Below are 24,455 nucleotides of genomic sequence, written 5' to 3' on the forward strand. Positions count from 1 at the left end.
AAAATATTAATATATGAACCTAATACTTTAACATTGAATTCTTTCATGAATAGCAATGTCTCTGAGCTCCTAACATATTTCTAGAAATAATGCATGCAATTACAAATGGTTTTAAATATTATTGTCAAGCATAACAAATTGTTCTCCCTACAACCCAAACAAATAATGTGCTGCTTCCCCATAGCAAAGACTCCTTACAGATTCCACTGCAAAACTGGGAGCAATCTTTTCATTGATCTCATTGAGTTTGTCTGAGAACAGCTGCCTGTCTTCTGTGGCCATGATGGACTCAACCGAGGTTCCCAGAACCTTCACACCATATTCCTTGAGCACGCCTCTCTTAAATAGTTCCACTCCTACAGAAGAACCAAACATAATCAATTTTTAATTTAATTTTAATTATAAAATATATGTATTTTTAATAGAGTCATGAATACATTGTTCAAAAACTATTCAAAATTATACACAAATAGCCACCCTCATCAATAAAAGAAATTTACATAAGAAAAACCACTAGAAAATTCTGAAAATAAAACATATGAATGATGCTACTATTACTTATGTTACCATAAGCTGTACATCAATCATTTATTTAGGGTAAAAGACAGAGAGGAGAGAGAATAGGCACACCTGGCATTCCTGTTACTGCAAGCAAATTCCAGATGCATGCACCACTTTGTGCATCTGCTTTTATATAAGTATTGGTGATCTAATCTGGGCTGGCAGGCTTCACAAGCTAGTGCTTTTAACCATTGAGCTAGCATTCCAGCCTCAATTTATTCTTATCAACATAAATTATAGCATTACATGAGCCTTAAACTTTTAGTATACCCCTTTCCATCTTAGGTAAGTTAACATAATGAGATTTTACTATTTAAACCATCTCAGAAGCATAGGTTTCTAACTAGGATATAGCAATCATCAGAATTGTTTATGTTACAACTGCCTTGCCATCTATGTTTGGATAGCTTCTATGTTTGATAAGCAAATTATATTCTTATGCATATCCCAAGTGCCTAAGGAGATTCCCATTCATGACACCATGCTAAGGATTTCATCTATCATAGAGAGATTGGGGAAATGACTTAAATATGCTGGAAACAACCATTAGGCTGGTCTATGTTGTCATGAACATATATGAGAGGCAAATGCTGCAAGACTGTGGTACATAGAGCACTTGATGCTAATTGTAATTTTCCATGCATAGTAGCTCTCAGAGTTTCAGTCATCACAGAGAAAGTCAGTCCCCTAAGATGATGGAGGAAACCCAAGAAGCCCATGTGGCCACTCTGGAGCCTTAAAATGAAAGGAGTCTTTGTGACTTTGCTGTTTTTGAAATAAACTAGCACTATTTATTGCATAATATTTTCACTGGCTCTGGCTGCTTGGTAACTGCTTCCTTACATACGCAGAGCACTGTTTTTAGAGGCACACAAGCAAAACATGTGACATGTCAGTACATGGCTCAAAAATGTACAACTGAACTTAAAGGGACTTACCACAATTGAGAGCTGTCTGGCCACCCATGCCGAGGATCAGCCCATCAGGCCGTTCTGCCTTGATGACCTCAGTGACAAACTGAGGTGTGATGGGCAGAAAGTAGACTGCATCAGCTTGCTTCAGGCCCACCTCATTGGTCTGCACAGATGCAATGTTTGGGTTCATCAGGACTGTCTTGACATTTTCTTCCTGAAAAGAAACAGACAAATGAAGTATCTGAAAATACGAACTAAAGAAAACAGAAAAATACACACACACACACACACACACACACACACACACACACACACACATATATTGGAGACAACATAAGAGCTGCCTCCCCTGCCCTGATCTGTCCAAGAACATCAAGTACATTTAAACTATTGTCTAATGAATTTCCTTTCCAGCAGCACTGAGACTCCTTCATTGATTGTTTCTGTAGATTTTCAAGTCTTCTGTAGCTCTCTAATAAAGACCATTATACTAGAATTTATACATATTATATAAAACCAAAAGAGCCCTATGCAAAAATTTAAAATACAAATTTGTGTTTGTGTACATGCATGTATGTGTGTACATACATCATGTGTACATTTATGAATATATCCATAGCCATACCTCATTTCTTACATTTTAAACATCTTTAAAATAATTCTTCACTTTAGCTACTATGAATAATGGTGTCATAAGTGAGGATAAGGGTGACACTTAACAAACTGTGAAACATAGCCAGATAGTTCTTATTCATGAATTAATATTCCCAGATGAAATTATTTTAAAAGTCAATGAAATATTGAGACAAAAGTAAAGAAATCATTCTTGAATGCCATTGAGCCTTCAAGGGAGAGCTCAATAGAAGTTGAACATATTTTATGTGATCTTAAATTCAAATAGTCACTTATTGCATGTGACATAGTTTGAATGAATCTTATTTTACACATCAATATAAAGAGAGAACTGTGCATCTTCCAGATGAAGGAACTGAGTTAAAATAGAGGTCAGGTGACTGGTATGTTGCAACACTCAGAACACACATACAGGTTTTTTGACTTCAAATGTTTGTCTTCAACATGAGTCGTCTCTCAAGATTTAAAGATTTTATTTAGAATATTTTTCTAACAAAATGTTAGAAAGATATATACAGTTAAATGCATTTTGAGTGCGAGTTAGAATGTAAATAACTGAATCTAAACTATAACATATCATTAACAGTTTAAGAAAACTCACTATAGGTCTGTAGAGATGGCTCCAATGGTTCAGTTGTTCACCTGTGAATCCAAAGGACCCAGGTTCGATTCCCCAGTACCCACATAAAGTCAGATGCATAAAGTGGTGCATGTGTCTAGAGTTCATTTGCAGTGACTAGAGGCCCTGGTACACCCATTCTCTATCTGTCTGACCGTCTCTTTCTAAGATAAATTATAAATAAAATATTTTTTAAAAACTCAATCTAAGGTACCAGCAAACTTGGGTTATATACTTTTTTCTGAATGTTGTGCACTGAATATTATACAAAATTATACAAAATATCTCATACTTATATCTATGTATTTTATAATTTATTTTAAAGTTCAAACCATTTATTTAAACTTATAATGATTAATATTTTTCTAATTTTTGGTATCATTCATCTCTTACTAACCTCTTAATTAACACCATAATTCATTTAATATGTCCTCTTCTTTAGTTTCATGTGAATAAATAAAATATAAATGCTAGCTATGAAATATTAAACATTTATAAAATTCCCAAATAGGATAAAAATTATATGTTACTTAAAGACATTCTAAATCCTGAATACACTGTGTTCTCACAAATGTGAACCATTGGAATCCTCTAATTGAATCATAATATACTGAAGCAGACCATCCCATTGAAAAAGCATAGCAAGCATGTGCGTGTGGCAAAAACACCTCCACTCACATGGAGCGCAAAGAAAGAATCCACATGGGAGAGCCGTAAGGACTTTGGTCCACCTCTTCTCAGCATCTGTCAGGGAAAAATTCTGTACTCTAGGAAAACTTTAGCCAGCTGTTTCTGATATTGTTATCCCCCAGCCCAGCTGGCATGGTGTGCTGGCATCTCTGCTAGTCAGGTCTCTGGCAAATTGCTATGCACTGAAATGCCTGAGGCAGAGTCAGTGAGCCAATGCTCACACTGCCTCTGGAGGCGTGATTAGCACCAAGATGCATGGCATGTGGGTAAAGGACACCAAAGAGAGGTCAAGCTATCTCTTCAAGAGGAACTCCTTAACTATACAATGGAATTCCTCTCAAGTTTGATTTGATTGCAGCAACAGTGGAGATCTCAACAGAATGAAGAAACAGGGAGTGTTTCCCAATTATAATATTAAGCCCTACTTTCCACTTGAGAATCTAGCCATACCATCCAGTTGTCCAAATTATTGATAAGGGCGTTTAGTCCCTTAGTAGGAGTGATACTTTGTTTAAACACATTCAGTGTTGCCCTGGCATTCCAAGCTAGAGTTTCCCATGTCCACCACAGAGATGTCTGAAGCATCTGACAAAGCGTCTGAAGTAACTTAAAGCAAGCAAAAAGGATGGCCCAAATCCCCTCATCTCATCAGAGACAGGAATATTTGTAAAGTTTGCCACCTCAATAAGCAGTATGTGTAAATGTAACTTGATGCTTTTTATAGGAAAAGGCAATGATATAATTCTAACCACCTAAATTCAAAGATACACACGTTAGAGAAAACCATAGATCTAGTTTTTGATCAAACTTATTTTAATACAGCTATGTAAAGATAGTTCAGGAAAATAATTATGGTGATTTTGAAAAAAAGGAGTGTCATAAAACTAAATTAGCCAAAACTACATAGGCTCATTGAAAGAGCATATTAATCCTAACTGTGATCCCATTCGCTCACCTTCATGGCCTTCACAGCTTGAGATCCCGAGTAGTCAAATTCACCTGCCTGGCCAATGGACAGACCTCCTGAACCTAGGATAAGGACTTTGGAAACCTATAAATATTTTAAAAAAAGATATTACTTTTATTGCTAAGTAGTGAAAATCAGGCATTTGATTACTAGCTAGTGAAAGTAAGATATTTCTAAGAGTGGAGATCATCTGAATCAACATGATGATCCTCAGCAGGTTTTAAAAATAAACACTACATGGGAGAAAAAAAATTATTTAAGAATCTCCATTGTGTGTGTGTGTGTGTGTGTGTGTGTGTGTGTGTGCCTCCTTCTCTTTGTCTCAAATAAATAAACAAATATATAAAATCTGAAAAAATATATTTAAAAAATATGGGCTGGCAAGATGGCTCAGCAGTTAAGGCACTTGCCTGCAAAGCCAGTAGACCCAGGTTTGATTCCCCAGAACCCATGTAAAGCCAGATGCAAAAGGGGTCTTATGCATCTGGTATTCACTTGCAGTAGCTGAAGGCCCTGACATGCCCATTCTCTCTCTCCCTCTCTCTCTTTCTCAAATAAATAAAATTTGAAAAAATATATTTTTAAAAAAGAATCTCTAATTTCAGTATTTTTCCAAACTTCATGAACATTTTTTGTATGTTATTTTCAAGGTAGGGTCTCACTCTAGCCCAATCTGACCTGGAATTCACTGTGTTGTCTAGAGGGGCCTTCAATTCACAGTGATCCTCCTACTTCTGCCTCCTCAAGTGCTGGGATTAATGTGCCACCACACCCAGTAAACATTGTTTCATTTAAGTTAAAATTTTTTGAAAGAGATTCACATGAGATTTAGGTATAAGTAAAAGCCTAAAGATATTAATATATTTTGTTTGAAAGTATGTCTGTATACATGTATGTGCATGTATTATCAAAAAATACAGGTACATTATCTTAAATCTTTTATAATAATCAAGTGAGAGAGTAGTTTATGTATGACAATATGAGTAGAAACCTTATCACACTAGCATATATGTTCAAGTAGATAATGATTCAAGTCATGCTATATTTTTGTAATACTGAATAACAATACATCCAGTTGAAACAAAGAGTTCTATCAACTATGATGATTTTGTACTATAAACTGAATTTCAGTCTTATCTAGGACTATGGTCTGGAGAGATGTTGGAAAAATATGAAATTGTAAACTAAAATGAATACTCTTCCTCATTAAGTTATTAGTAGTCTATAAGGAGAAAAATTAAAAATAGAGAATTTAAAATAAAAAGTCCAATGTATGTTACCTAGAATGGGCTAGTTATAAAATAATAGATGGATGCAAGGCTGCCATTTGTTTTTTTCTTGGACATCCATGTGACTTAGATCATTTTCTGTCCTTAAGAAATGAGATGATAGAGAAGATTGTGAATTCGCAAGCTAATGAAAGCCCACCTCTACTGACCTCAACTCGAGATGCAACCAATGCTGGCTTTGGCAGAACTGATGTGATGGTGGTGCCTTTTCCCTTCTTGATCAGTGAGAAAAAGGAGTCAAATAGGTACTAGAAGAAAATACAAGCAGCTGCTTAAAGGTCATGTTTATAAAAGGTGTTTTCTGTAGACAAGAAACATTTCAGATAATGCCTTCTAAGAATATCAAGTTTACAGCCTTTAATTGTGTATAATTTCTTCATCTAAATCAGAGTCTAGTTAAACAAAACTTGAAGCCATATGACTTATACATATTAATTTTAGAAATAACCATTATTTTTAATTCTTGCAGTTCATAAAATAACCCCTACAGATGATTCTTTTTTTAATTTTTAATTTTTTTATTTATTTTTATTTATTTGAGAATGAAAGACAGAGAGAAGGAGAGAGAGAGAGAGAGAGGGAGAGAGAGAGAGAGAGAGAGAGAGAGAGAATGGGTGTGCCCCAGGGCCTCCAGCCACTACAAATGAACTCCAGACGCCTGCGCCCCCTTGTGCATCTGGCTAACGTGGGTCTTGGGGAATTGAGCCTCAAACCAGGGTCCTTAGGCTTCACGGGCAAGCACTTAACCACTAAGCCATCTCTCCAGCCCCCCAAATGATTCTTAAACTTTACCAATGAGCTTACATCTTTTGCTTCAGTAGACATGACAAATTTCAACCCAGGTATTCATTTTAAAATGAGTTAGTAGTATCAAAAATATTGTTGTAGTGCATTCAACTATAAATAGTAATTGCAATGTCTGTAATGTGAAGCACCAAAATTGACTAACAGTTAATATTTATATTAAAAAAATACTTAACATGTGCTAGACGACCTGTGTAACGCTTTTATTTATGCATTTTATAATGGGTGATTATATCACACTGGTCTTTCCTTTTAATAACTAACATCTCTTAGTAAAGTAAAGCAAGAACAAAACACAAGCATCTAAAAAGGTCATTTAGGGATGAAGGAGCAGAGATTTTAAAGGAAAGCTCATCTGCTCCTCTTCATTTTGTCTGGTTGTCTTTCCTTCCTGAGAGCATCTGTTGACAATAATGAATTGTCAAGACTGTTGGAGGAGGCTCCTGGGCATGGGAGATGAACAGTCAAACCCACACTGCCCAGCCCAGACTTTTCTACAAGTCCTTGTATGCTTTTATTTATTTATTTATTTATTTTGGAGAGATATGCCTGAATACTGAACTAAGAGCTCACATAAATAAAGTAAAAATATTCAGGTTAAAATCACAGTTCCCTGAGCATTCCCTACGGATTCTTCTTTAAGCCATCTGAATCACATGACACGACAGGCGGCCTCTCCCCCTTCATGCCCCTCTGAGTCCTCCCGCTGCTGTTTATTCTCCCTCAGTGGCTACACAAACAGTTGCCATAGGGATTTTTTTGAAGACACAGATGGGGGATTAAAATTTCATTTCAGTTATGAGATAGAAAGAGCAAAAGGGAATTCATTTGCATAGCACAACAATTGTAAATTTCAGAGCTAAATATATTAGAATGATAATGGGTTTAAGTAAAAATAGCATCATGGCATTTCTTCTGATTTCTTAAGGGCTTTTACCACTTTAAATTTAAGAAAAAGATTAAAATTTACTCCATGAGATTCATGGGGGAATTTCAAATCAAAACGCACACTACCAAAACATTCTTTTTGGGAACATTCTGCACCAATTATTTTGGTTCATATCAATGATTATTTTTAAGTATATAACAAGCCTTATCTTTCTGACATACCTCAGTGTCTGTTGGCCCTGGGCTGACCTCTGGATGGAACTGCACCGCAAAGAAGGGTTTGCTCTCATGCATAATGCCCTAAAGGAATAAGAAATGGGAAGACTTTCCTTCTGTACCAAATATCAAGTGTGGCATTGTACTATTCAGTCAACAATAACTCTCCAACAAAAAAATTAAGTGCTTAATAACGCTCTGCAAATTCCAAGTTCTACTCAGTAAGATGATTGGAAATATTAAGGACTCACATACCCAAGAAGAAATCAGGTCAATGATAAGCTGACCCAATGAAGGTCTCATAACAACAAATTTGGTTCATAGCCTTTGGGGTCCTCTGGGATTGTTCAGAATAAACTGAACTTTTCATATCCAACTCTTAACATATATTCCAAGGGTCTCCTTAAAGGCTACTCCAGTGTTGGAGAGGCCCGGGGACACAACTAGGCCTGGCCTCACACTGACATCAACCAAATAAGCACTAACAGTGTATGCATAAAATGGGTGCTGGTCAAGGACACAAACAGTGGATCACAATGAGCCAACTGATAAAAAGTTAAGAGAAAGATTATTTTTAGAATGCGGAGTGCTATAGAAAATAATAGTCAGGGGTATACACACACACACACACACACATACACACACATGCATATACATACACACACATGGAAATGAATCTGCATCACAAAATATTAAAAGCCTTGAGTTTCTCGCCACTAACCAAGCAGGTTTGTTGAGAGCACTTACCTCATTTGTTTGGTCATTGACATTCACAAAAAGTGGTTTCCAGCCAGCAGGGAGGGTGTTTTCCAGGGCATAGCCATGATTCTGAGCAGTAATGAAAGCCTGCCTGTTTGTGATATTCAAAACAGGCTGATTCTGCCCTCTGGAAAGAGAAGAAAAGGAAGAAGGGAAAGAAAGGTAAAGAGGATATAAACACATTAGTTGTAAAGTAAAATCAAAAGTTCCAACTACTTAGTGGAAATTATTTTGATAGCAAGTCACAGATTGTTAATCCCGGTAGTTTTAGTAGCAAAAAAAAAAAAAAAAATCAATTCAGGAAGCTTTTTGACTGTTAAACATCAGGTCTATTAAACTTCTATAATCGGTTTTTAAAAAGACTCATAACAAAAGTAGTAGCACACTAGCTTAACAGAAACAACTGTAAGAAACTTATTTTAAAGGGGCTGTAGTAATTTTTAAAGCCAGAGGAGAATTTCGGGGAGATAATTAATAGACTACTGCTCAAATCAGAATCATTTTGAATTACAACTTAGGTGGAAAGGGGGCCATGAAGAACACCTGACATTGAATAAATTAACTGGTGCAAAGGAGTGAAATGGAAGATCTGAGACTCTCTGGTGCTAAGTCACACTAGCTTCTTATATTGCTTTGAAATCAAGCTTAAAATCAGAACAAGTTCTCTTAGAATACCATTTGATTGGGTATTATAAACCCAATTTATGGCAACTAAAGGGAAATAACCTCAAACTATACCAAAGTTATCATTAGAGAAGGCTTCCTCTGAGAAACGCAATAAAATAGTCAGGCAACTGTGAACCCTATAATAGGATATCTGTCATTTATTCCGAAGGAATGGTACATAACTATCTATGCCTTTTGTGATTGAGTAGCAGTGGTATTTCAGAGCTAGTTTGACCATAAACAACCTCATAACTGCCTTACCTGTTAGCCATGGACATCTTGTAGGATTTGGCACCTGCAGCTAATCCTGTGATGAGATTTCCGGTACTGATTCCAAACAATGGCTGTTTGCGATCATCATCCAAAATCTAAAGTGAGAAGACCATTAACCCAGGTGCACAAGTTACAAATAACCCTGTCTCTGAAAAAAAAACATCCAAAATTGGGTACCCACTTCACCCTTTAAATAGCAAACTATAAGGAATATTAAAAATAAAAAGTTAGAATGGGGGACTAGAGAGATGGCTCAGCAGTTAATGGCTTTTTGGCTTTAAGTTGATGGCCAGGGTTCGATTTCCCAGTACTCATATCAAGCCAGACAAAGTGGCACTTGCATCTGGAGTTTGTTTGCAGTGGTAAGAGGCCCTGGCATGGCCATAATTTCTCTCTCTCTCTCTCTCTCTCTCTCTCTCTCTGTGTGTGTGTGTGTGTGTGTTTCTGTTTCTCTCTCCCTCTCCCTCTCTTGTAAATACATAGCATGTATTCTAAGTTATAAGGTAAAGGACGACATGGTTGACAAATGTGTAGCATTAGAATTCAGTAAGATGTACTTGCCATTAGGACTAAACTGGATTTAACCTCATATTTTGGAAATCTAAAGGTCTTATAGGTTCTGAAGAGCCTGAGCTATCATCTTGTAATTATAAGAAAAGTTGTACGTGGGCATTGGACTCCAGTTCTTGTAAGTGGAAGGCACAATGTCTAGGTTACTTTGCCTGAAGCAAAGCTTCATTTCCTCTGAAAATCCCTTTTCACTGGTCTCTTTCTAAAATATCTATACTGATATTGCCTCCAAGGTTCAAATATGACTGTAAAAAATAGCTGAGTAAATGAAATTTAGCTCTCAATGCCCAGAGTAGATGCCCTTACCTCCCACACAGAGACACATAACCCCCAGGTTCCTTGTACCTTTTTCACATTCTGAATTAGTGGCTGGGCAAGAGCTGGGTTCCCAGGTCCTCCAGCAATTACAAGTCCATCATACTCCATCTGGGTGAAGTCATGGTTCCAGGGAACTAGGTGCACCTCAGCTCCTCGCTAAGAGAGAACCACAACAAAAATAATAGCATCGCTGTTTGATAATGGTTGATCTTGCTGGGATTTTGATGAACCAATCTCACACTACATAATTTATGTAAATAATGCTGATCAGACAGTTCTTTGAGTGGTTCATGGTATCTTTTGTGATAGAAATAGACCTAATGGTCAGTGGAAAATAGTGGGGGAAAAACAAGATTTGACGCTGAGGAAACAGGTGACACATTCTTCCGCACTTGAAGCAGGTGGCTTCAGTTCCCATCCACAGCCGTATGGAAAGTGTGTCAGATGGTGCTAACAAACCCACGTTGTGAAAAATTTCAGATGACTACCTCTCATCTTTTTCACCAAATTTAATCATCTTTCTTTCCTCAGGCTTTATTGCCTATGATATTTATACTCTGAGGAAAGAATAGATATTTGTCGTAAAAGCATATAGAGCAAAGAGACAACACCTTAAAGATACATGAAAATGCAGAGCTAAAGAGAAATTAAGGGTGGCAAGATATAAGGATAAATTCTACAAAAATATTATTTAATAATTTAATACCTTTGAGGCTTTCCCTAGCATTTCCTAAGATAAGATTTTGAAGTTTTGTTTGGAAGTTTTTACCAAAAAAAAAAAAAACCCCACCAGGATAGATAAGAGATATCATGAGACACCCCAATATAGTATACCTTGTCAGTTACTACTGTGGACAAGTAGAGCAGGAGCTCACTAGGAGCACTTCTTTAAAGACAGCCTATGCATGCCACAAATGTCCTCCTCCCTGACTCTATAGTCTAGTTGTACTTGCCATAAAAATTTCCATGCATTTCCTCATTGCCATCAAGCTCCAAACACTGAGAGAAACTCCCCAAACAAAGGGATGTAAAATATTTATAGTTGAAAGATAAGCAACAAAAATTTAACTGATAAATGGGGGAAGATAATTCAGACCATCTATGTATCTAATACTAAAACAATTCCAAGGAAACATTTGTTCATTTGGATAGGCCATCCATGCATCTATCAAGAGAGCTGTGAAACATAATTAACAAAATTGATAAGAATTTTGAGCTGTAATTGGATATTGGTGATAGTTTCTAATCATAAGTAGGTGAATTAAAAAATAACTTGGGGCTGGAGGGATGGCTAGCAGTTAAGGCATTTGCCTACAGAGCCAAAGGACCTCAGTTCGATTCCCCAGGACACATATCAGCCAGATGCACAAGGTGGCACATGCATCTGGACTTCACTTGCAGTGACTGGAGACCCTGGTGCACACATTCTCTCTCTCTCTGCTTCTTTCTCACAAACAGCAAATAAATAAATAAATAAATAATTTTTTTTTTAAATTCCTCTTATAGTCAAGCTAATTTGATGTTTTACAAATATGTGTATATATGTTTGTGGGAGGATGTGGGGTGAAAGAAAGAGAGAGAGAGAACACGTTGAAGAGAGACAAAGGCAGAAATATTGAGGATGGAAAGGATATATGGAGAAATGCCAGAAAAACCTTACTTTTTTTGCTGTATTGGTATGTAGCATACAAAGTGTTTATGTCTGTTTGCACATATGTGTGCAGATGTGTGCAACCTATGTACATGCACGAAGAGACCTGCAGAGAACATCGAGTGTACACCTCTATCACACTTCCACTGTATTTTGCTGAGACAGTCTGTCAATGAACCTGGAGCTCACAGTTTTCCTGTTCAGACTGACTGGCCAGCAAGCCCAGAAATCCTCCTGTCTCTATTCCTCATCAAATGCTGAGGTTACAGGCCTTTCACATGGATGCTGGGTGTTGAACTCAGGTCCTCATACTTGAGCTGCAAGTATTCTTATCCATTAAGCCATCACGCCAGCTCCACAAAATAGGATTTAATAAAATATTGGCATAATGGTTTAAAATGCTCCTGAGGAATTTTATGGTTTAATTTTAATTAGTTGTTTATCTGTTTACATAGGGTACCATGAAAGTCATTTGAAATCAGAACACAAGCTCTCCAAATGTGGTTCATAATAAATGTATGCCTTGGATGAGCAATAATACTGACTCTAGCTTTCTGATCATCTCCAAGCCTCAACAAAGGTGAATGTGGCATGTCTCAGAATAAGTGACAAAAATATTCAATAAGTGATGTGAATAGTCATTTTCTTTCATGTGTTTGTGGCCCTTTAGGATGTTTCTAAATGTGTGTTTTTAATTTTAATCGGTATGATTCAAATTAAGTGAATATATGTCTGTTTTGTAGATCAAAGGCAACAAGAAGAAAATAGATCCTTAGCAATCTGAGATAATACATAAGTTCACTCTGAAGCAGAAAACAGTTCAGCACTAACAATATTACAAACTTTGTCCTTAAGATGGCTGAATTACTTACCTTAACTAGTAGGCGGATGACATTGTTTTTAATGCCACAGTCTACAGCTACCACTTTCGTGGGGTTTCCTTTGCCATATATCTTAACATCCTGCCATTAAAAAAAAAAAAAAATACAGTGAGAGGGAATTCCCAGCTATAAGCAGCAGGTCAGTATCATAAATGCATCTGAGGATGCTTTGCACTTTGATTGATGGGTAACTGATTGTTAACTGCAAGAGAAAGAATGGCATTTAACAATCAGTTTGGAAGAAAAGTACAACATATACCACAGACTGTGCCTTTTCTTCTGAGGAAAACCTGCTTCACTGTTTTATATAAACTGTTCATTATAGGGATAACAAAGATCCTTAAGATATTGGTTGTTTCTGTAGTTAAATATCTTCTCCATAGTTTGCCTCATTAGCCCTGGAATTTTCAAATATCATTGCCTGGTTCAGCAAGAAACAGATGTGTTAATCGATGCATCAAGCTTTAAATGCCACTTGATCATCATCTTGCAGTGATGATAAGATGGGGTGGCATGAGTCACTATACATGCGGCTTATGCCGAGAATCTGAGTGGGGAAAATCAGTGTGAGACTTACAGGAACTGATAAACTACTGTAGGCTCCTGGTCCTTTCAGATGACCAGACAATCATTTACATTTAAGTAGTAGGTTTCATAAAAGGATCCCAGAGCATATCATAATCATTACCTATGTCTTAAGAACTGCTTGGAGGCAAATTGATTTTCACAGGCATTTACCCAAGAAGCACTTCTTCAGTCATAAAAGAAGAAAGAACAGAAATAGAGAGGCAAAGCCTAGAGCACTTGGCACACTTGCCCTGGCTTTGAGAGTTAGCTAGCATATTATGAATTTAGAATGACTTCATGATTTGCCAAAGGTGTTGGACGAAAGACACAACCTGACTACTTGAAAGAGCATTTTATTTTAACTGAAATATCTACCTCTCCACAACTTCTTATAGAATATAAAACTGTAACTCTTAGACTGTAGTTGAGGAAAAGATATAAAGATACCTTTGTCATTTCCTTTTTTCTGCTGACTATTCTGGAGAAAAATATACTCTAGTCCTTTCATGATGTGGGAGAATTCTTGCTAAACCAATGACCCATGACTGCCACAGGTAATCTCTCACATTACATAACTTAAAAAAGGCATAATTTTTTTTCCTAACCATAGACTTCTGTCATATAAAGTAGGAGTGGTTATCACTATGGAATTGGAGCTGCATCAAATTGAAAGAAGACAATGAATCAAGTTGTCAACATTACCAAGGCACATAGTCAAACAAAAACTCATAAGTACATTTAACTTCCTGATTATAAAAGCAAACTTTATCACAGCTGTCACAAAATTATTCCATTGCAATGGCCTTTACAGGGTCAGCTTTCATCACTATAATAACCTTTCTCTTAATTTGACAGGATATACTTATTATCACTGGTCTCTAAATAAACACATTGCACTCATCCAATCAACACCATGGAAAATTGGCATCAGGAAAACTCTGACCATGGTACCAATATCCATACATACTGTAGTCCCTTATCTAAAAGGATGTGGTATTAACATAGAAGCTACTACACCCTGACTCGAGTATACTTTAAATCATCTCTAGATCACTTGCAATATGGAACTGGCAAATAAATGGTATGTAAATAACTGTATATTGTATTGTTCAGGAAAGAAATTATAAGGAAAAAAAGTTGCTTAGATTTAGTACATCTCATTTTTATTTTAGCATTTTCAGTCCATGGTTGGCTGACCCCACAGATGTGGAACCTGCAGGTCTGGAGAGCTGACTACACATTCTTTCCACATCCAATGATAGAAGTTATGCTGAGCCTCACGGACACTTGAATTCCAAGAGAAGAGTGTGTCATACAGCGTTTTTCAACCTTGCTTGATCACAGAAAATTTTAAGGTAAATTTCTCAAGGCCAGGGTTCCTCAAACTTGGCAAATGTCACAATTTTAGTATCTAGGTATTTTCTTCTTTATCCACTTATCTTTTGCTGAATTAGTTATCCACAATTCCCAATATTATTAGCCAATCAATGATATATTTCATGAAACCCTCCACATTGTCTCCACTCAACTTCACTACATTGTGAACCATATACATGAACTCTTTGGTTCAGCCACTTCTAATCAAACATAGCTTTTCAAACATATATAAGTGCATAAATCTCTATGCCTATCAACTTGTGTCATTCCTTCTGCCTGAATCAGTTCTAGATCTCCCTTGATCTAACTATAATGCTGGTTCTTTGTGTCTCCAACAGCCCTAACACTCCTACAAAGCCTGCTTTGATTGTCCCTGTCATGTTTTGGTACTGCCCCATGAATGCTCCTACAGTACACTGTAAGTACTCCAAAATAGCACTTATCACCGGGTGCTCCACATTGTGGTGAACTTGCTCTCTACTCTTTCCAGACACTGGCTCAGAAGATTCACTCACGCTTTCATTAATAGGCATCCAATCAAAATCAAGAAACATCTTTCCAAAATATATTCTGTACCTTATGGCAAATATACACTAAGCATGCTTCACTTAGAGATAACACAGACATCATTCATTATAAGCATTACGCTTTAAACTCAAATAAAGCACAATAAATCTTCTATGGGTAGGATTAGTTTTCCCTGAATAAAATGATGGTGAACCCTATTTTACCTGATTCCTACAAGCTCCCTTGACTCTTTGGCTATGCCTACCTTTGAATGTTCTGTACTTCCTTTATCTGATTCTGTTTTAATCCTTCAACTGAAGAACAAGTGAAACAGGAGAAGAATGCTTAAATTATAGGAAACAGCCTCTAAATGAGGGCCTGAGGTTTCCATTAATGTCTCTAACGAAGGGTTATTGACTTCTAGTGCACTAATTTTGTAATCAATATTCTAACTGTTGTGAGACCCATTTTCCCCTGTACTCTGGTGCTTCTGAACGATGACCTCTGACTAAATGAAGATTTTTATATTAAAAAAAAAAAAAACAGACAGACCCAGCATGAGTGAGGCAAAACTACAACATATGAAATAAAAGTTCTCACCTTCGTTGAAACATCAGCAATCAAATTCTGTTTATTTGGATCCACAAAATCCACTGGTTGACCTTCAAATTCAATTTTTCCAAGCATGGTGCCCTATCAAATTAAACAATTAGATAATTAAAAGTAAGTAATGATGAAGAGCTGATGGTACAAATCCACAGGGACTTTGAACAGCTGTTCCAAGACTTGGATGTCTTCATAACATCAGCAGACCTACATATTCTCAAATCAAAAAAATAAATAAGTAAGTAAATAAAGCAGTTGCAGCTTACACTGAAAGAAACTTTCAGGGAAATGAGGCTACTTCTCAGGGCTAAGGCCCTTTCCTCATGTAGGTTAAGTTAAATGGCATAAAAATTCAGGTAACCAGACTTCGAGATTCCAAAGTGGAGTAGTTGGTGACCTGTATACTTACTGCTTAGCATTTAAAGATATTTCAATAGAGAGAGGGGGGAGTGAGGAATAAGGAAGAGAGAGAGAACAAACTACTGGGAAAAAAAATAAGAAAACTAAAAAGTGCAGTGAATAAGACATTATTATACAATTTTAAATTAAACTTGACTCTCAAAAAGGATGAAATGCATATAAGTCAGAAACTTCTAGAAGATACAATAGAAATGTTCAGTGTGTTAAATATGTTACTATCCAAGTGTCCCAAGTGGCCTGAACTTTAAAGAATATTCAACCCTTTGTGAAGTTTTCACAAATGAGCCTTGCTAAATTGAATATGGCAAGATTGCCTTCTTTTTATTAGCTGTATATTGAGATTTATTTGTTAGTAATCCTTCTTTGAAGTATTTAAGAAAATGGCATTCTGTATCTAGTTATAAAGATTTTTCTTTTTAAAAAAATCATTGCATTGAAAGAAATAGAAGCTTTCATTTCCCTTTTAGACCTATTCCTTGGAGAAACTACTATGTGAGTTAGCATAGAAGATGTCAGCAAACTATGGATGCAAGGTGGTTAGTTTTGTGCTATTGTTAAATCTGGGATGCCCAGAGTCTTAAAAAGCTAACCCGAACCCTCTTTCACTGGCACACTGGGTAATTGGTGCTCTCTACCTATTTTTCAAATCCAAGCCATGTAATCCATTGATCTTCTTTATGTAGCTCTAATTTTGAAGCTTAGTTTTCTCCTTTTTTAATTTTATCTTTGCTATTTATTGATTTGGTTTTTCCAGATAGGGTCCTGCTCTAGCCCAGACTGACCTGGAATTAACTATGTGTTCTCAGGGTGGCCACAAACACATGGCAATTCTCCTACCTCTGCCTCCCAAGTACTAGCATTAAGGGTGTGCTCCACCATGCCCGGCTTAGTTTTCTCCTTTTTGTTAGGCATACTAAGTGAAATGCAACTTGAGTTGCAAGCTAAGATCAGTAGAAATAAAAGATTGAATATTCATTTTTATTATTAACAAAGACCATTCATAAATATAAAAATCCATGCTAATATTTGATCTATACTATTCAACCAAAATTTTGAAAACTGAGCTCCATATAATAAGAGTAGAGTCCATCTTAGCCTAACATATCACACAAAAGACACAATTGGTTTTGTAAAGTTTTCCCAAATCAGTAGACTTGACTATATTCTATTCAACCTGCTCGTTTTTCAGCCTGAATCAAACTCTATAACTGCATTCCCTTCTCATGCTGGGTGCTTCATCATGGTTTATCGTTCCCATACACTAATAGTTAGGTTAAGAATTCACTTGGAATATCTAATCTCAAGAATGTCTATTTCCAGGACATTCACAGAAGAGATAATTCAGAAGTAACACTGAAGAATTGCATGAGTTATCACTGTCTTCCTCCAGTCATAGTCATATGTGCATGCTTTTAATTTTGAAAATATTCTTCCTTTCTGCTTATAGAGAGTCTTTATCAATACACAGGGGTCTTTTGTTATCCTTAGGGGATTGGTTGCAGAAACCTCTTCAGATACCAAAATTTTCTGTATGTCTGTGACTTTAAAGCATCTCAGGAGTACTTACTGCGACTGATATAAGCATTATGAAAATAATTATTGGCCTAGACTATTTAGTAAATAATGGCTATATGTGCACAGAGAAAGAGATAATTTTTCAAACATTTCAGTTGGATTTGCATTTGCAAGACTAGCACACACAGAGTACTGAATATACCTATTTTTAAAATCACAACTGATTTTTTAAAGTCTGTTTTGCATATGGAGTTACTTGAAAGTAATAACACTCAGCAAAGCTCAGTTGCTTCCGAGGAGTGTAGTGAACACTAGTGAGGGAATGTTTCTTTCTGATTTGGGACATGAAGCCTTCATGTAGCAAAGAATAGTAGCAAGAAGAAACGAGCAGAGGGCTGGAGAGATGGCTTAGCGGTTAAGCGCTTGCCTGTGAAGCCTAAGGACCCCGGTTCAAGGCTCGGTTCCCCAGGTCCCACGTTAGCCAGATGCACAAGGGGGCGCACGCGTCTGGAGTTCGTTTGCAGAGGCTGGAAGCCCTGGCGCGCCCATTCTCTCTCTCTCCCTCTATCTGTCTTTCTCTCTGTGTCTGTTGCTCTCAAATAAATAAATAAATAAATATTAAAAAAAAGAAAACCCTACTATCACTTCACCTTTAAAAAAAAAAAAAGAAACGAGCAGATGGTGATGAGAAACTCAGAGAGGGAGGGGCAGATGGTGTAACAGTCAGATAAGAAAGCAAACCTTTCAGACACTTTGGTCACATGAAAGTCTGCTTAACTAAAGTAGCATGCAAAGCACACGTGCCACCCTCATGAGATAACCTCACCAATTCCACAGCTGACTCTTCCAAGAGCACTGAGCAATGATAGCACTGAGGCTACCTAGCTTATGATTTGCATTCTTCCACAGAGAGGATGCAGTTTAGGCCAAATCATCATTACTTCACTACTTTCTGAACTGTAAATGTCTTGACATGTTGACATAATCAACATAGAGTATCAGTCAGTAAACTCCTGCCAAATGTTTAATCTCAAGTCCATCCAGGTACAAACATACTAACACTACTTCAACAGTAAGGGAAAATGGCAGAGATCTAAATATTAGAACTAGAAAGATTTGTTCCTTTACAGTTGAGGGGTCCTTCATACAGTGGGGAAAATGTGAAAAGACATAGATTTGGCTAAAGATGATGAACATACCTTATCCCGAATTATTTTAGTCAGCATTCTTGTATCCACTCCATAAATTGCAGGAACCTGTAATAGAAAACAGTCATAGTGACAGTGAAATTGGTGGAAATTAGATCCAGCATATTATTTTCAAGCTACACACTTAGCCTCATCTGTCTTCTCAAGCAGTAAATAATCTCCTCACGCCTTCTTGCCTCTGACCCAGGGTGCTATGTTGTCAGAACACTGTAAATTGCTACTCTACTTGAGCACAAACTCTAACTACCCAAGCTCTTCTTCAGAGTGAAAAATTAGGAATTCTGAACATTAATCTCCTTGTAAAGTTTGGTTGTTTAACACTAGTATGTTAAATAAGTAATATTATCTATATTTAAAATAATATGTATTGTTAAGTAATAGAATATATATGCATGTATATACATATAGCTATTGCTTGAAGTACGTGTATAATTTTTGTATAGGTGTTACAACATGTATGCAAAAAACACATTTTGGAATAGTGAGGTCAGAGAACTTCTTAAGCAATAATATGAAAATATGTTTGGAGCCAAATATTTCTGGCACACAGTAGACACTTAACACATTTCCCTAAAAGCCTCTGCTCTGTAGTAATGTTATCCTAATATATTTCTAGCCTATTAATCAATGAGGCAACACCTCCATGATATTTCATTTTCTTGACTAATTGGTTAAAGGAAAACATAGTAAAGAGAAAAACTAACAAGCCATGAGATAGTCTTACAGTTAATTCTCACATAAAGATGTTTAAAGCAGGTGCCCTAAATAATATAAGGAAAATGTCTTGTATGAGAGAGAAAGTCAGACACACAGAGAAACTTCAGAATGAGCTTTACAGAAAATAGCCATCTTCCAACTGAAGATAAATGGTTGAGAAACAAGCAATGGTACTTCAGGACATGATGGAAATACCGTCTTGCCTCCTTTATATTTTAGAAAGCCTAAGATCTAGGAATCCACAATCAAGATTTTTTTATTTGTCCGGAAGAGGCAACATTTACCTCCAATATGTAGACACTCACTGGAGAGTCCGAGCTGTCTTGGAATAGTATTCTATTAATTACTGGTCCAGAATAAATGAGAAAAAAAGCAGCTACAGTAAATTGAGACATAGCTAAATATAGCAGTTCTGTTAACATGATGTATTTCAACATGTAACAAAGGCAGATCCTCTTAGTTGATGAGAAATTAATATTTAAACTATAGAAATACTAAGATAATGTTTAATAAGTTTTGTTTACATGATTAAATATGAAATTATATTCACTATATATGTCATAATGTTTAGCCCCAAAATACCTATCAGTAACCCACTCTTAAGAATTCAGGATACCAAAAGCATTGTGTGGGATGATACATAGTCTGCATATATAGATAACTGTACCTAGTACTAGAATGCATAAAGCAAGTTGTGTGACTAACTGCTCGATAAAAGAGCGGGGAGGACTTAAATTTACTCAAAAGAACAGAAAAAAAAAAAAATCCAAACTTTTTCCTATCGCTTTTGTAAAATGAGAAATGCTACAGAGCATATGTGAGTGCCACCTAGTGGTAGAACTGAAAACACATATAGTTCTGTGTGCTCAGAGAAGTTCTGTACCCAAAGGTACAGAGGTTTGTTTAGCTTCTAAGAAGTTAAAAAAGTAATAATAATAAATCATTATCGAAAATAGAAAGTAGAAGTAATGCCAAACTCTGAAAAATCCCTATGACTTTTTAAAGTCTGCATGGCCCTTCCCAGTTTCCCTCAGACATATCCATCACGAGGCGAGCTGCAGGCCCCATCAGATTCCACACCTTCTCTTCCTGCAGCCATTGCCCCAGACTCTTGGTGGCCAGCCAGTGGTTGTAGTCAGGGCTGTAGTTCAGCACCAGCAGCCCCGCAACCTGAAAAGACAGGGAAAAATTTCTATCATCCAATTCCTGTGACTCATCTTGAAAGTCAGCTTACAGTTCTTAAAATGCATTTTACCCATGTACATGAGACTTAAAATGTTGAAGACATAAATGTTATCAACATTTTTATTTTAAAATATACTATTTTTATTTATCATGTGTAATAGAAGCTTTACTTCCCTTACATATATGAAGACTAATTTTTCTTTTCTTGGCACACCCTACTTTATCACTGTTGTGATTATCAATAGTATTCTTAGTTACTTGTGTAATGTACAGAAGATTTAAAATGCTTTTCTTCTTACAGATGTAAAGGAGATTAAGAAAAATTGGAGAAATATGTGAGAAACAAGGAAAGCTAAACTAAATAATAAATAATAAATCCAAGTGATTTCAAACCAGAATGATAAAAACACAATAAAACTGAACTGTAACTTTTTGAATTGTTTATGTGATTGGTATTCCAAGGTAGTATCCAAATATTAATGGCTAGGTAATTGTAATATATTACAGTTAGACTGCTGTATAAATTATCTTTCATCAATCCCCTAAAGAAGCTAAAATCAAAAGGCAATACAGTGATATCTAGTCTCAAAAGATAATTCATCAATTATTTTATTTTATTTTATCTCACTGACATATACTCATTGTACATGGTACTGGGTGACATAAGGACATTTTCACCTAAGATTGCCCTCCATACTCACCACTTTCTCCTTTCTTACACCTGTTTCTTCTGGCTAGTCCCTCTGGTCCTTCTAGATAGCCTCTTCTACTGTCATGTCATATGTGTTTTTCATGTCAGTCACACACACATATAGGGGTGTGTGTGTATGTGTGTGTGTAAAAACTTCTACTTTTTTGTCACATGTACATGCATAATTTACTGGTGTCTATATAAAACAAAGAAAGAACAAACAAAAATAACATGGTATTTGTTTTTCAGAGACTGACTTAATTCACTTAATATGATTATCTCCAGTTAAAAGTTTTTTTTTTTTTTCTGCAAATAACATAACTTGTTCCCCTTTATTGTGGAAAAAACTTCCACAGAGTACACATGCCTCATATTATGTACCATTCCTCTGTTGTTGAACACCTTGGTTGGATCCATAACTTAACTGTTGTGACTAGTAATGTAATAAACATTGTGGTGAAGTGTCTCTGGGATATGTTGACAGGAGTCCTTATGGCAAATACCCAGTAAATTTTTAGGAACCCCCTTAATGATTGCTCTAGTTAGCTGAAGTAGTTTACATTCTTAGCAGTGATGTATAAGGATTCCCTTTTTCTTCATCAATTCTTATAAAACAGTGGTGATTTTGGACTTTTAATCCAAGGTGTTAAAAGCAAAGATATCCTGAGAGATGAAATTCATAACATTAATTTAAAGATTATTTTCATATACTTAGGAATAAGGTTAAGAATATAAATGTAACTGGTACTACAATATTGAAGGAGAGGCTTTGCTTGTCCTAAATCCTTTAAGATCAGTCAACTAGAACCCTTCAAATTAAGTGTTCACAGAGACATCTCAGGTTCTACCTTGATTCCATCAGATTCCATGTACTTGCTAAGTCCCATTTCATCCCGTGCAGTGGTGTCTGGAGCTCCACCATTCCCAATAATAGGGTTGGCCATAGTGAGGATCTGCCCCTTGTAGGCAGGGTCAGTAAGTGCTTCTGGGTACCTGTGAAGACATGACATAGTGTTACCAACAACAAATGTAATTATGAAACTCTAATACACATACATATTCTATATCAACTAACCATTGAACATTAGATGAAAACCATAAAGGCCATCCTCTAGACTTTAGCAAAGTCTGAAAATTTCATAACAGAATACCAAATTCTGTCCATGATATAATTAATATAAAAAATGAAAAAGAGACATGTGAAAAGGCATATTCTCATATCTTATTCCTTATTTGATTAAAAGCTTCATTTTCTTTAAAAGAATCTCTTATGCTATTTCAATAATTTCAATATTATTGCCCAATTTATCATTTGAAAATATCCAAAAGATCCCCATAGGCTACCCAATATTAAAGAGTTAAAACTGATATTTATTGTTAAGTGCTGCCAGTTGCATCAAGATATTAACTATCAAAAGTTTTGATAGTGTTTCAATATTTTGGTCCACTGAAGAGTATTGTGATTAGGTTAGTAATAGCTGCATGAGTTCATATATCTGTTAAAATCAGTAAGCACTGATAATTTCATATTCATAATGAGTATGGAAGAGTAAATGAATAAAATGTTTTAAAATATTTTAGTTTTACAGAAAAGCATATAGGTTTTGGAGTTATCAATTTATAAAATGTCAAACTCAAAAATCTTGATATGAAGCATATCTTCTGACTTCTAAATAAAAATATCCCAAATAACTAAAATACTTATGATGGAATTAGTGAAAAATACAAGATTTTATTCTAAAGTTTAAGGGATGAGAATATGCATTAATAACATGTATGAAATGTGTCTACAGGAAACATCCACACAAATGCCAGGCGTTAGCCACACTTATCCCATGTGCTAGTGGAGATTGCAACTAAATTATTTTGACTTTCTGCAGACTGAGTTAAACCAAACCTTTCTTCTGGATTACACCTGAAAGTGAATTTGGGGGCTTAGGGGGACAGAATCAACAGCTTTGAAACCAGTAAAATTCCACTTAGGCAATAGTCAACACAAATTCCTCACCCCATCCAGACTAACCTCTCCCAGAAATAACTTTCTCAACAGAACGCCTTGTCTTCCAGTTCGATAATCCTCAAGCTGGTTCCAGTGCTGTGGTGCTTATTTGTCCACAGCCTACATCATCTAATTTCAGATGTCCCTCACCTGTCAGGAACTGATAACTTTTTAATCAAGGCTTGCATGCAATATAAATGCATTTCTCGAGGATGAAAAACAAAATACCCTCTTTACTTATTGAGTTAGCCCTGCAACTAATGAAATCTATATTTCTCAATGAATAAAAGGGTCTGAGGACTAATCTTATAAATGAATACCTTTTTCTACATCAAAAAGGCTTTAATTAATTTGATCTGACTTCCCTTTCTTCTTTCTTTCCCTAAAAGGGAACTGGCCATTCCCTTTAAGCACAGGCTTACAGGACTTTTCATCAAGTGCATAACTGCAGTATGTCCTAGAGAATTGCAGTGTTGGAAGCAAATTAATTCATCAGGTCCTGTTTGACTTTTGTGATGTGACAAGATTTATTACCTGTAATCTATCACTGAGAAGAAAACTCTGGTGCCCTCCATCATTCTGATCTATATTAAACAGTTGTTTGTTGGCAGGTATATTAACACAGCTAGTAATTAGTGCTGTCGAAAAGCTGAAATAATTGCCTGGTGAAGCAAAACTTTGCAAACAGGTTTCATACACTGTAATTTAATGTTCTCACCAGAGGAACTGTTTTAAAACCCATCTAATACTCTTCATTTTACACAGAAAGGCAAGCATTCAGGAAAGAACACACATTAATAACATAATGAAAACTTGGCCAATCAATACCCTCAGTGGCAATTAACCTAATATACCTTTGTCTTTACAAGCCTAACTTGAATTTTCCCCATGAATTTGTCCAATATCTCATAGGTTAGTTTTGTTGATTCCCTAATGGAAACCTTTTGAAACAACAGGGCCATGT

At 36.1% G+C, this 24,455-nt stretch overlaps 1 protein-coding gene across 1 annotated transcript in view; it reads right to left on the reverse strand.

Moving 5' to 3' along the window:
- The window catches only part of Cps1 (carbamoyl-phosphate synthase 1), a 110,779-nt gene that overhangs the window by 68,220 nt on the left and 18,104 nt on the right, over positions 1 to 24,455 (reverse strand). The window contains exons 3-15 of the mRNA XM_004653515.2: positions 22,341 to 22,485; positions 20,697 to 20,786; positions 18,891 to 18,947; positions 15,751 to 15,843; positions 12,691 to 12,780; positions 10,195 to 10,323; positions 9,268 to 9,374; positions 8,329 to 8,467; positions 7,588 to 7,665; positions 5,823 to 5,921; positions 4,373 to 4,468; positions 1,500 to 1,689; positions 199 to 356 (exon numbers count right to left, since the gene is read on the reverse strand). Coding sequence (XP_004653572.1) covers positions 199 to 356; positions 1,500 to 1,689; positions 4,373 to 4,468; positions 5,823 to 5,921; positions 7,588 to 7,665; positions 8,329 to 8,467; positions 9,268 to 9,374; positions 10,195 to 10,323; positions 12,691 to 12,780; positions 15,751 to 15,843; positions 18,891 to 18,947; positions 20,697 to 20,786; positions 22,341 to 22,485 — 1,471 coding nt within the window. The remainder of the gene's footprint in view (positions 1 to 198; positions 357 to 1,499; positions 1,690 to 4,372; positions 4,469 to 5,822; positions 5,922 to 7,587; positions 7,666 to 8,328; positions 8,468 to 9,267; positions 9,375 to 10,194; positions 10,324 to 12,690; positions 12,781 to 15,750; positions 15,844 to 18,890; positions 18,948 to 20,696; positions 20,787 to 22,340; positions 22,486 to 24,455) is intronic.

This window comes from Jaculus jaculus, chromosome 4 (assembly GCF_020740685.1).
Source record: "Jaculus jaculus isolate mJacJac1 chromosome 4, mJacJac1.mat.Y.cur, whole genome shotgun sequence".
NCBI classification, from domain to species: Eukaryota; Metazoa; Chordata; class Mammalia; order Rodentia; family Dipodidae; genus Jaculus; species Jaculus jaculus.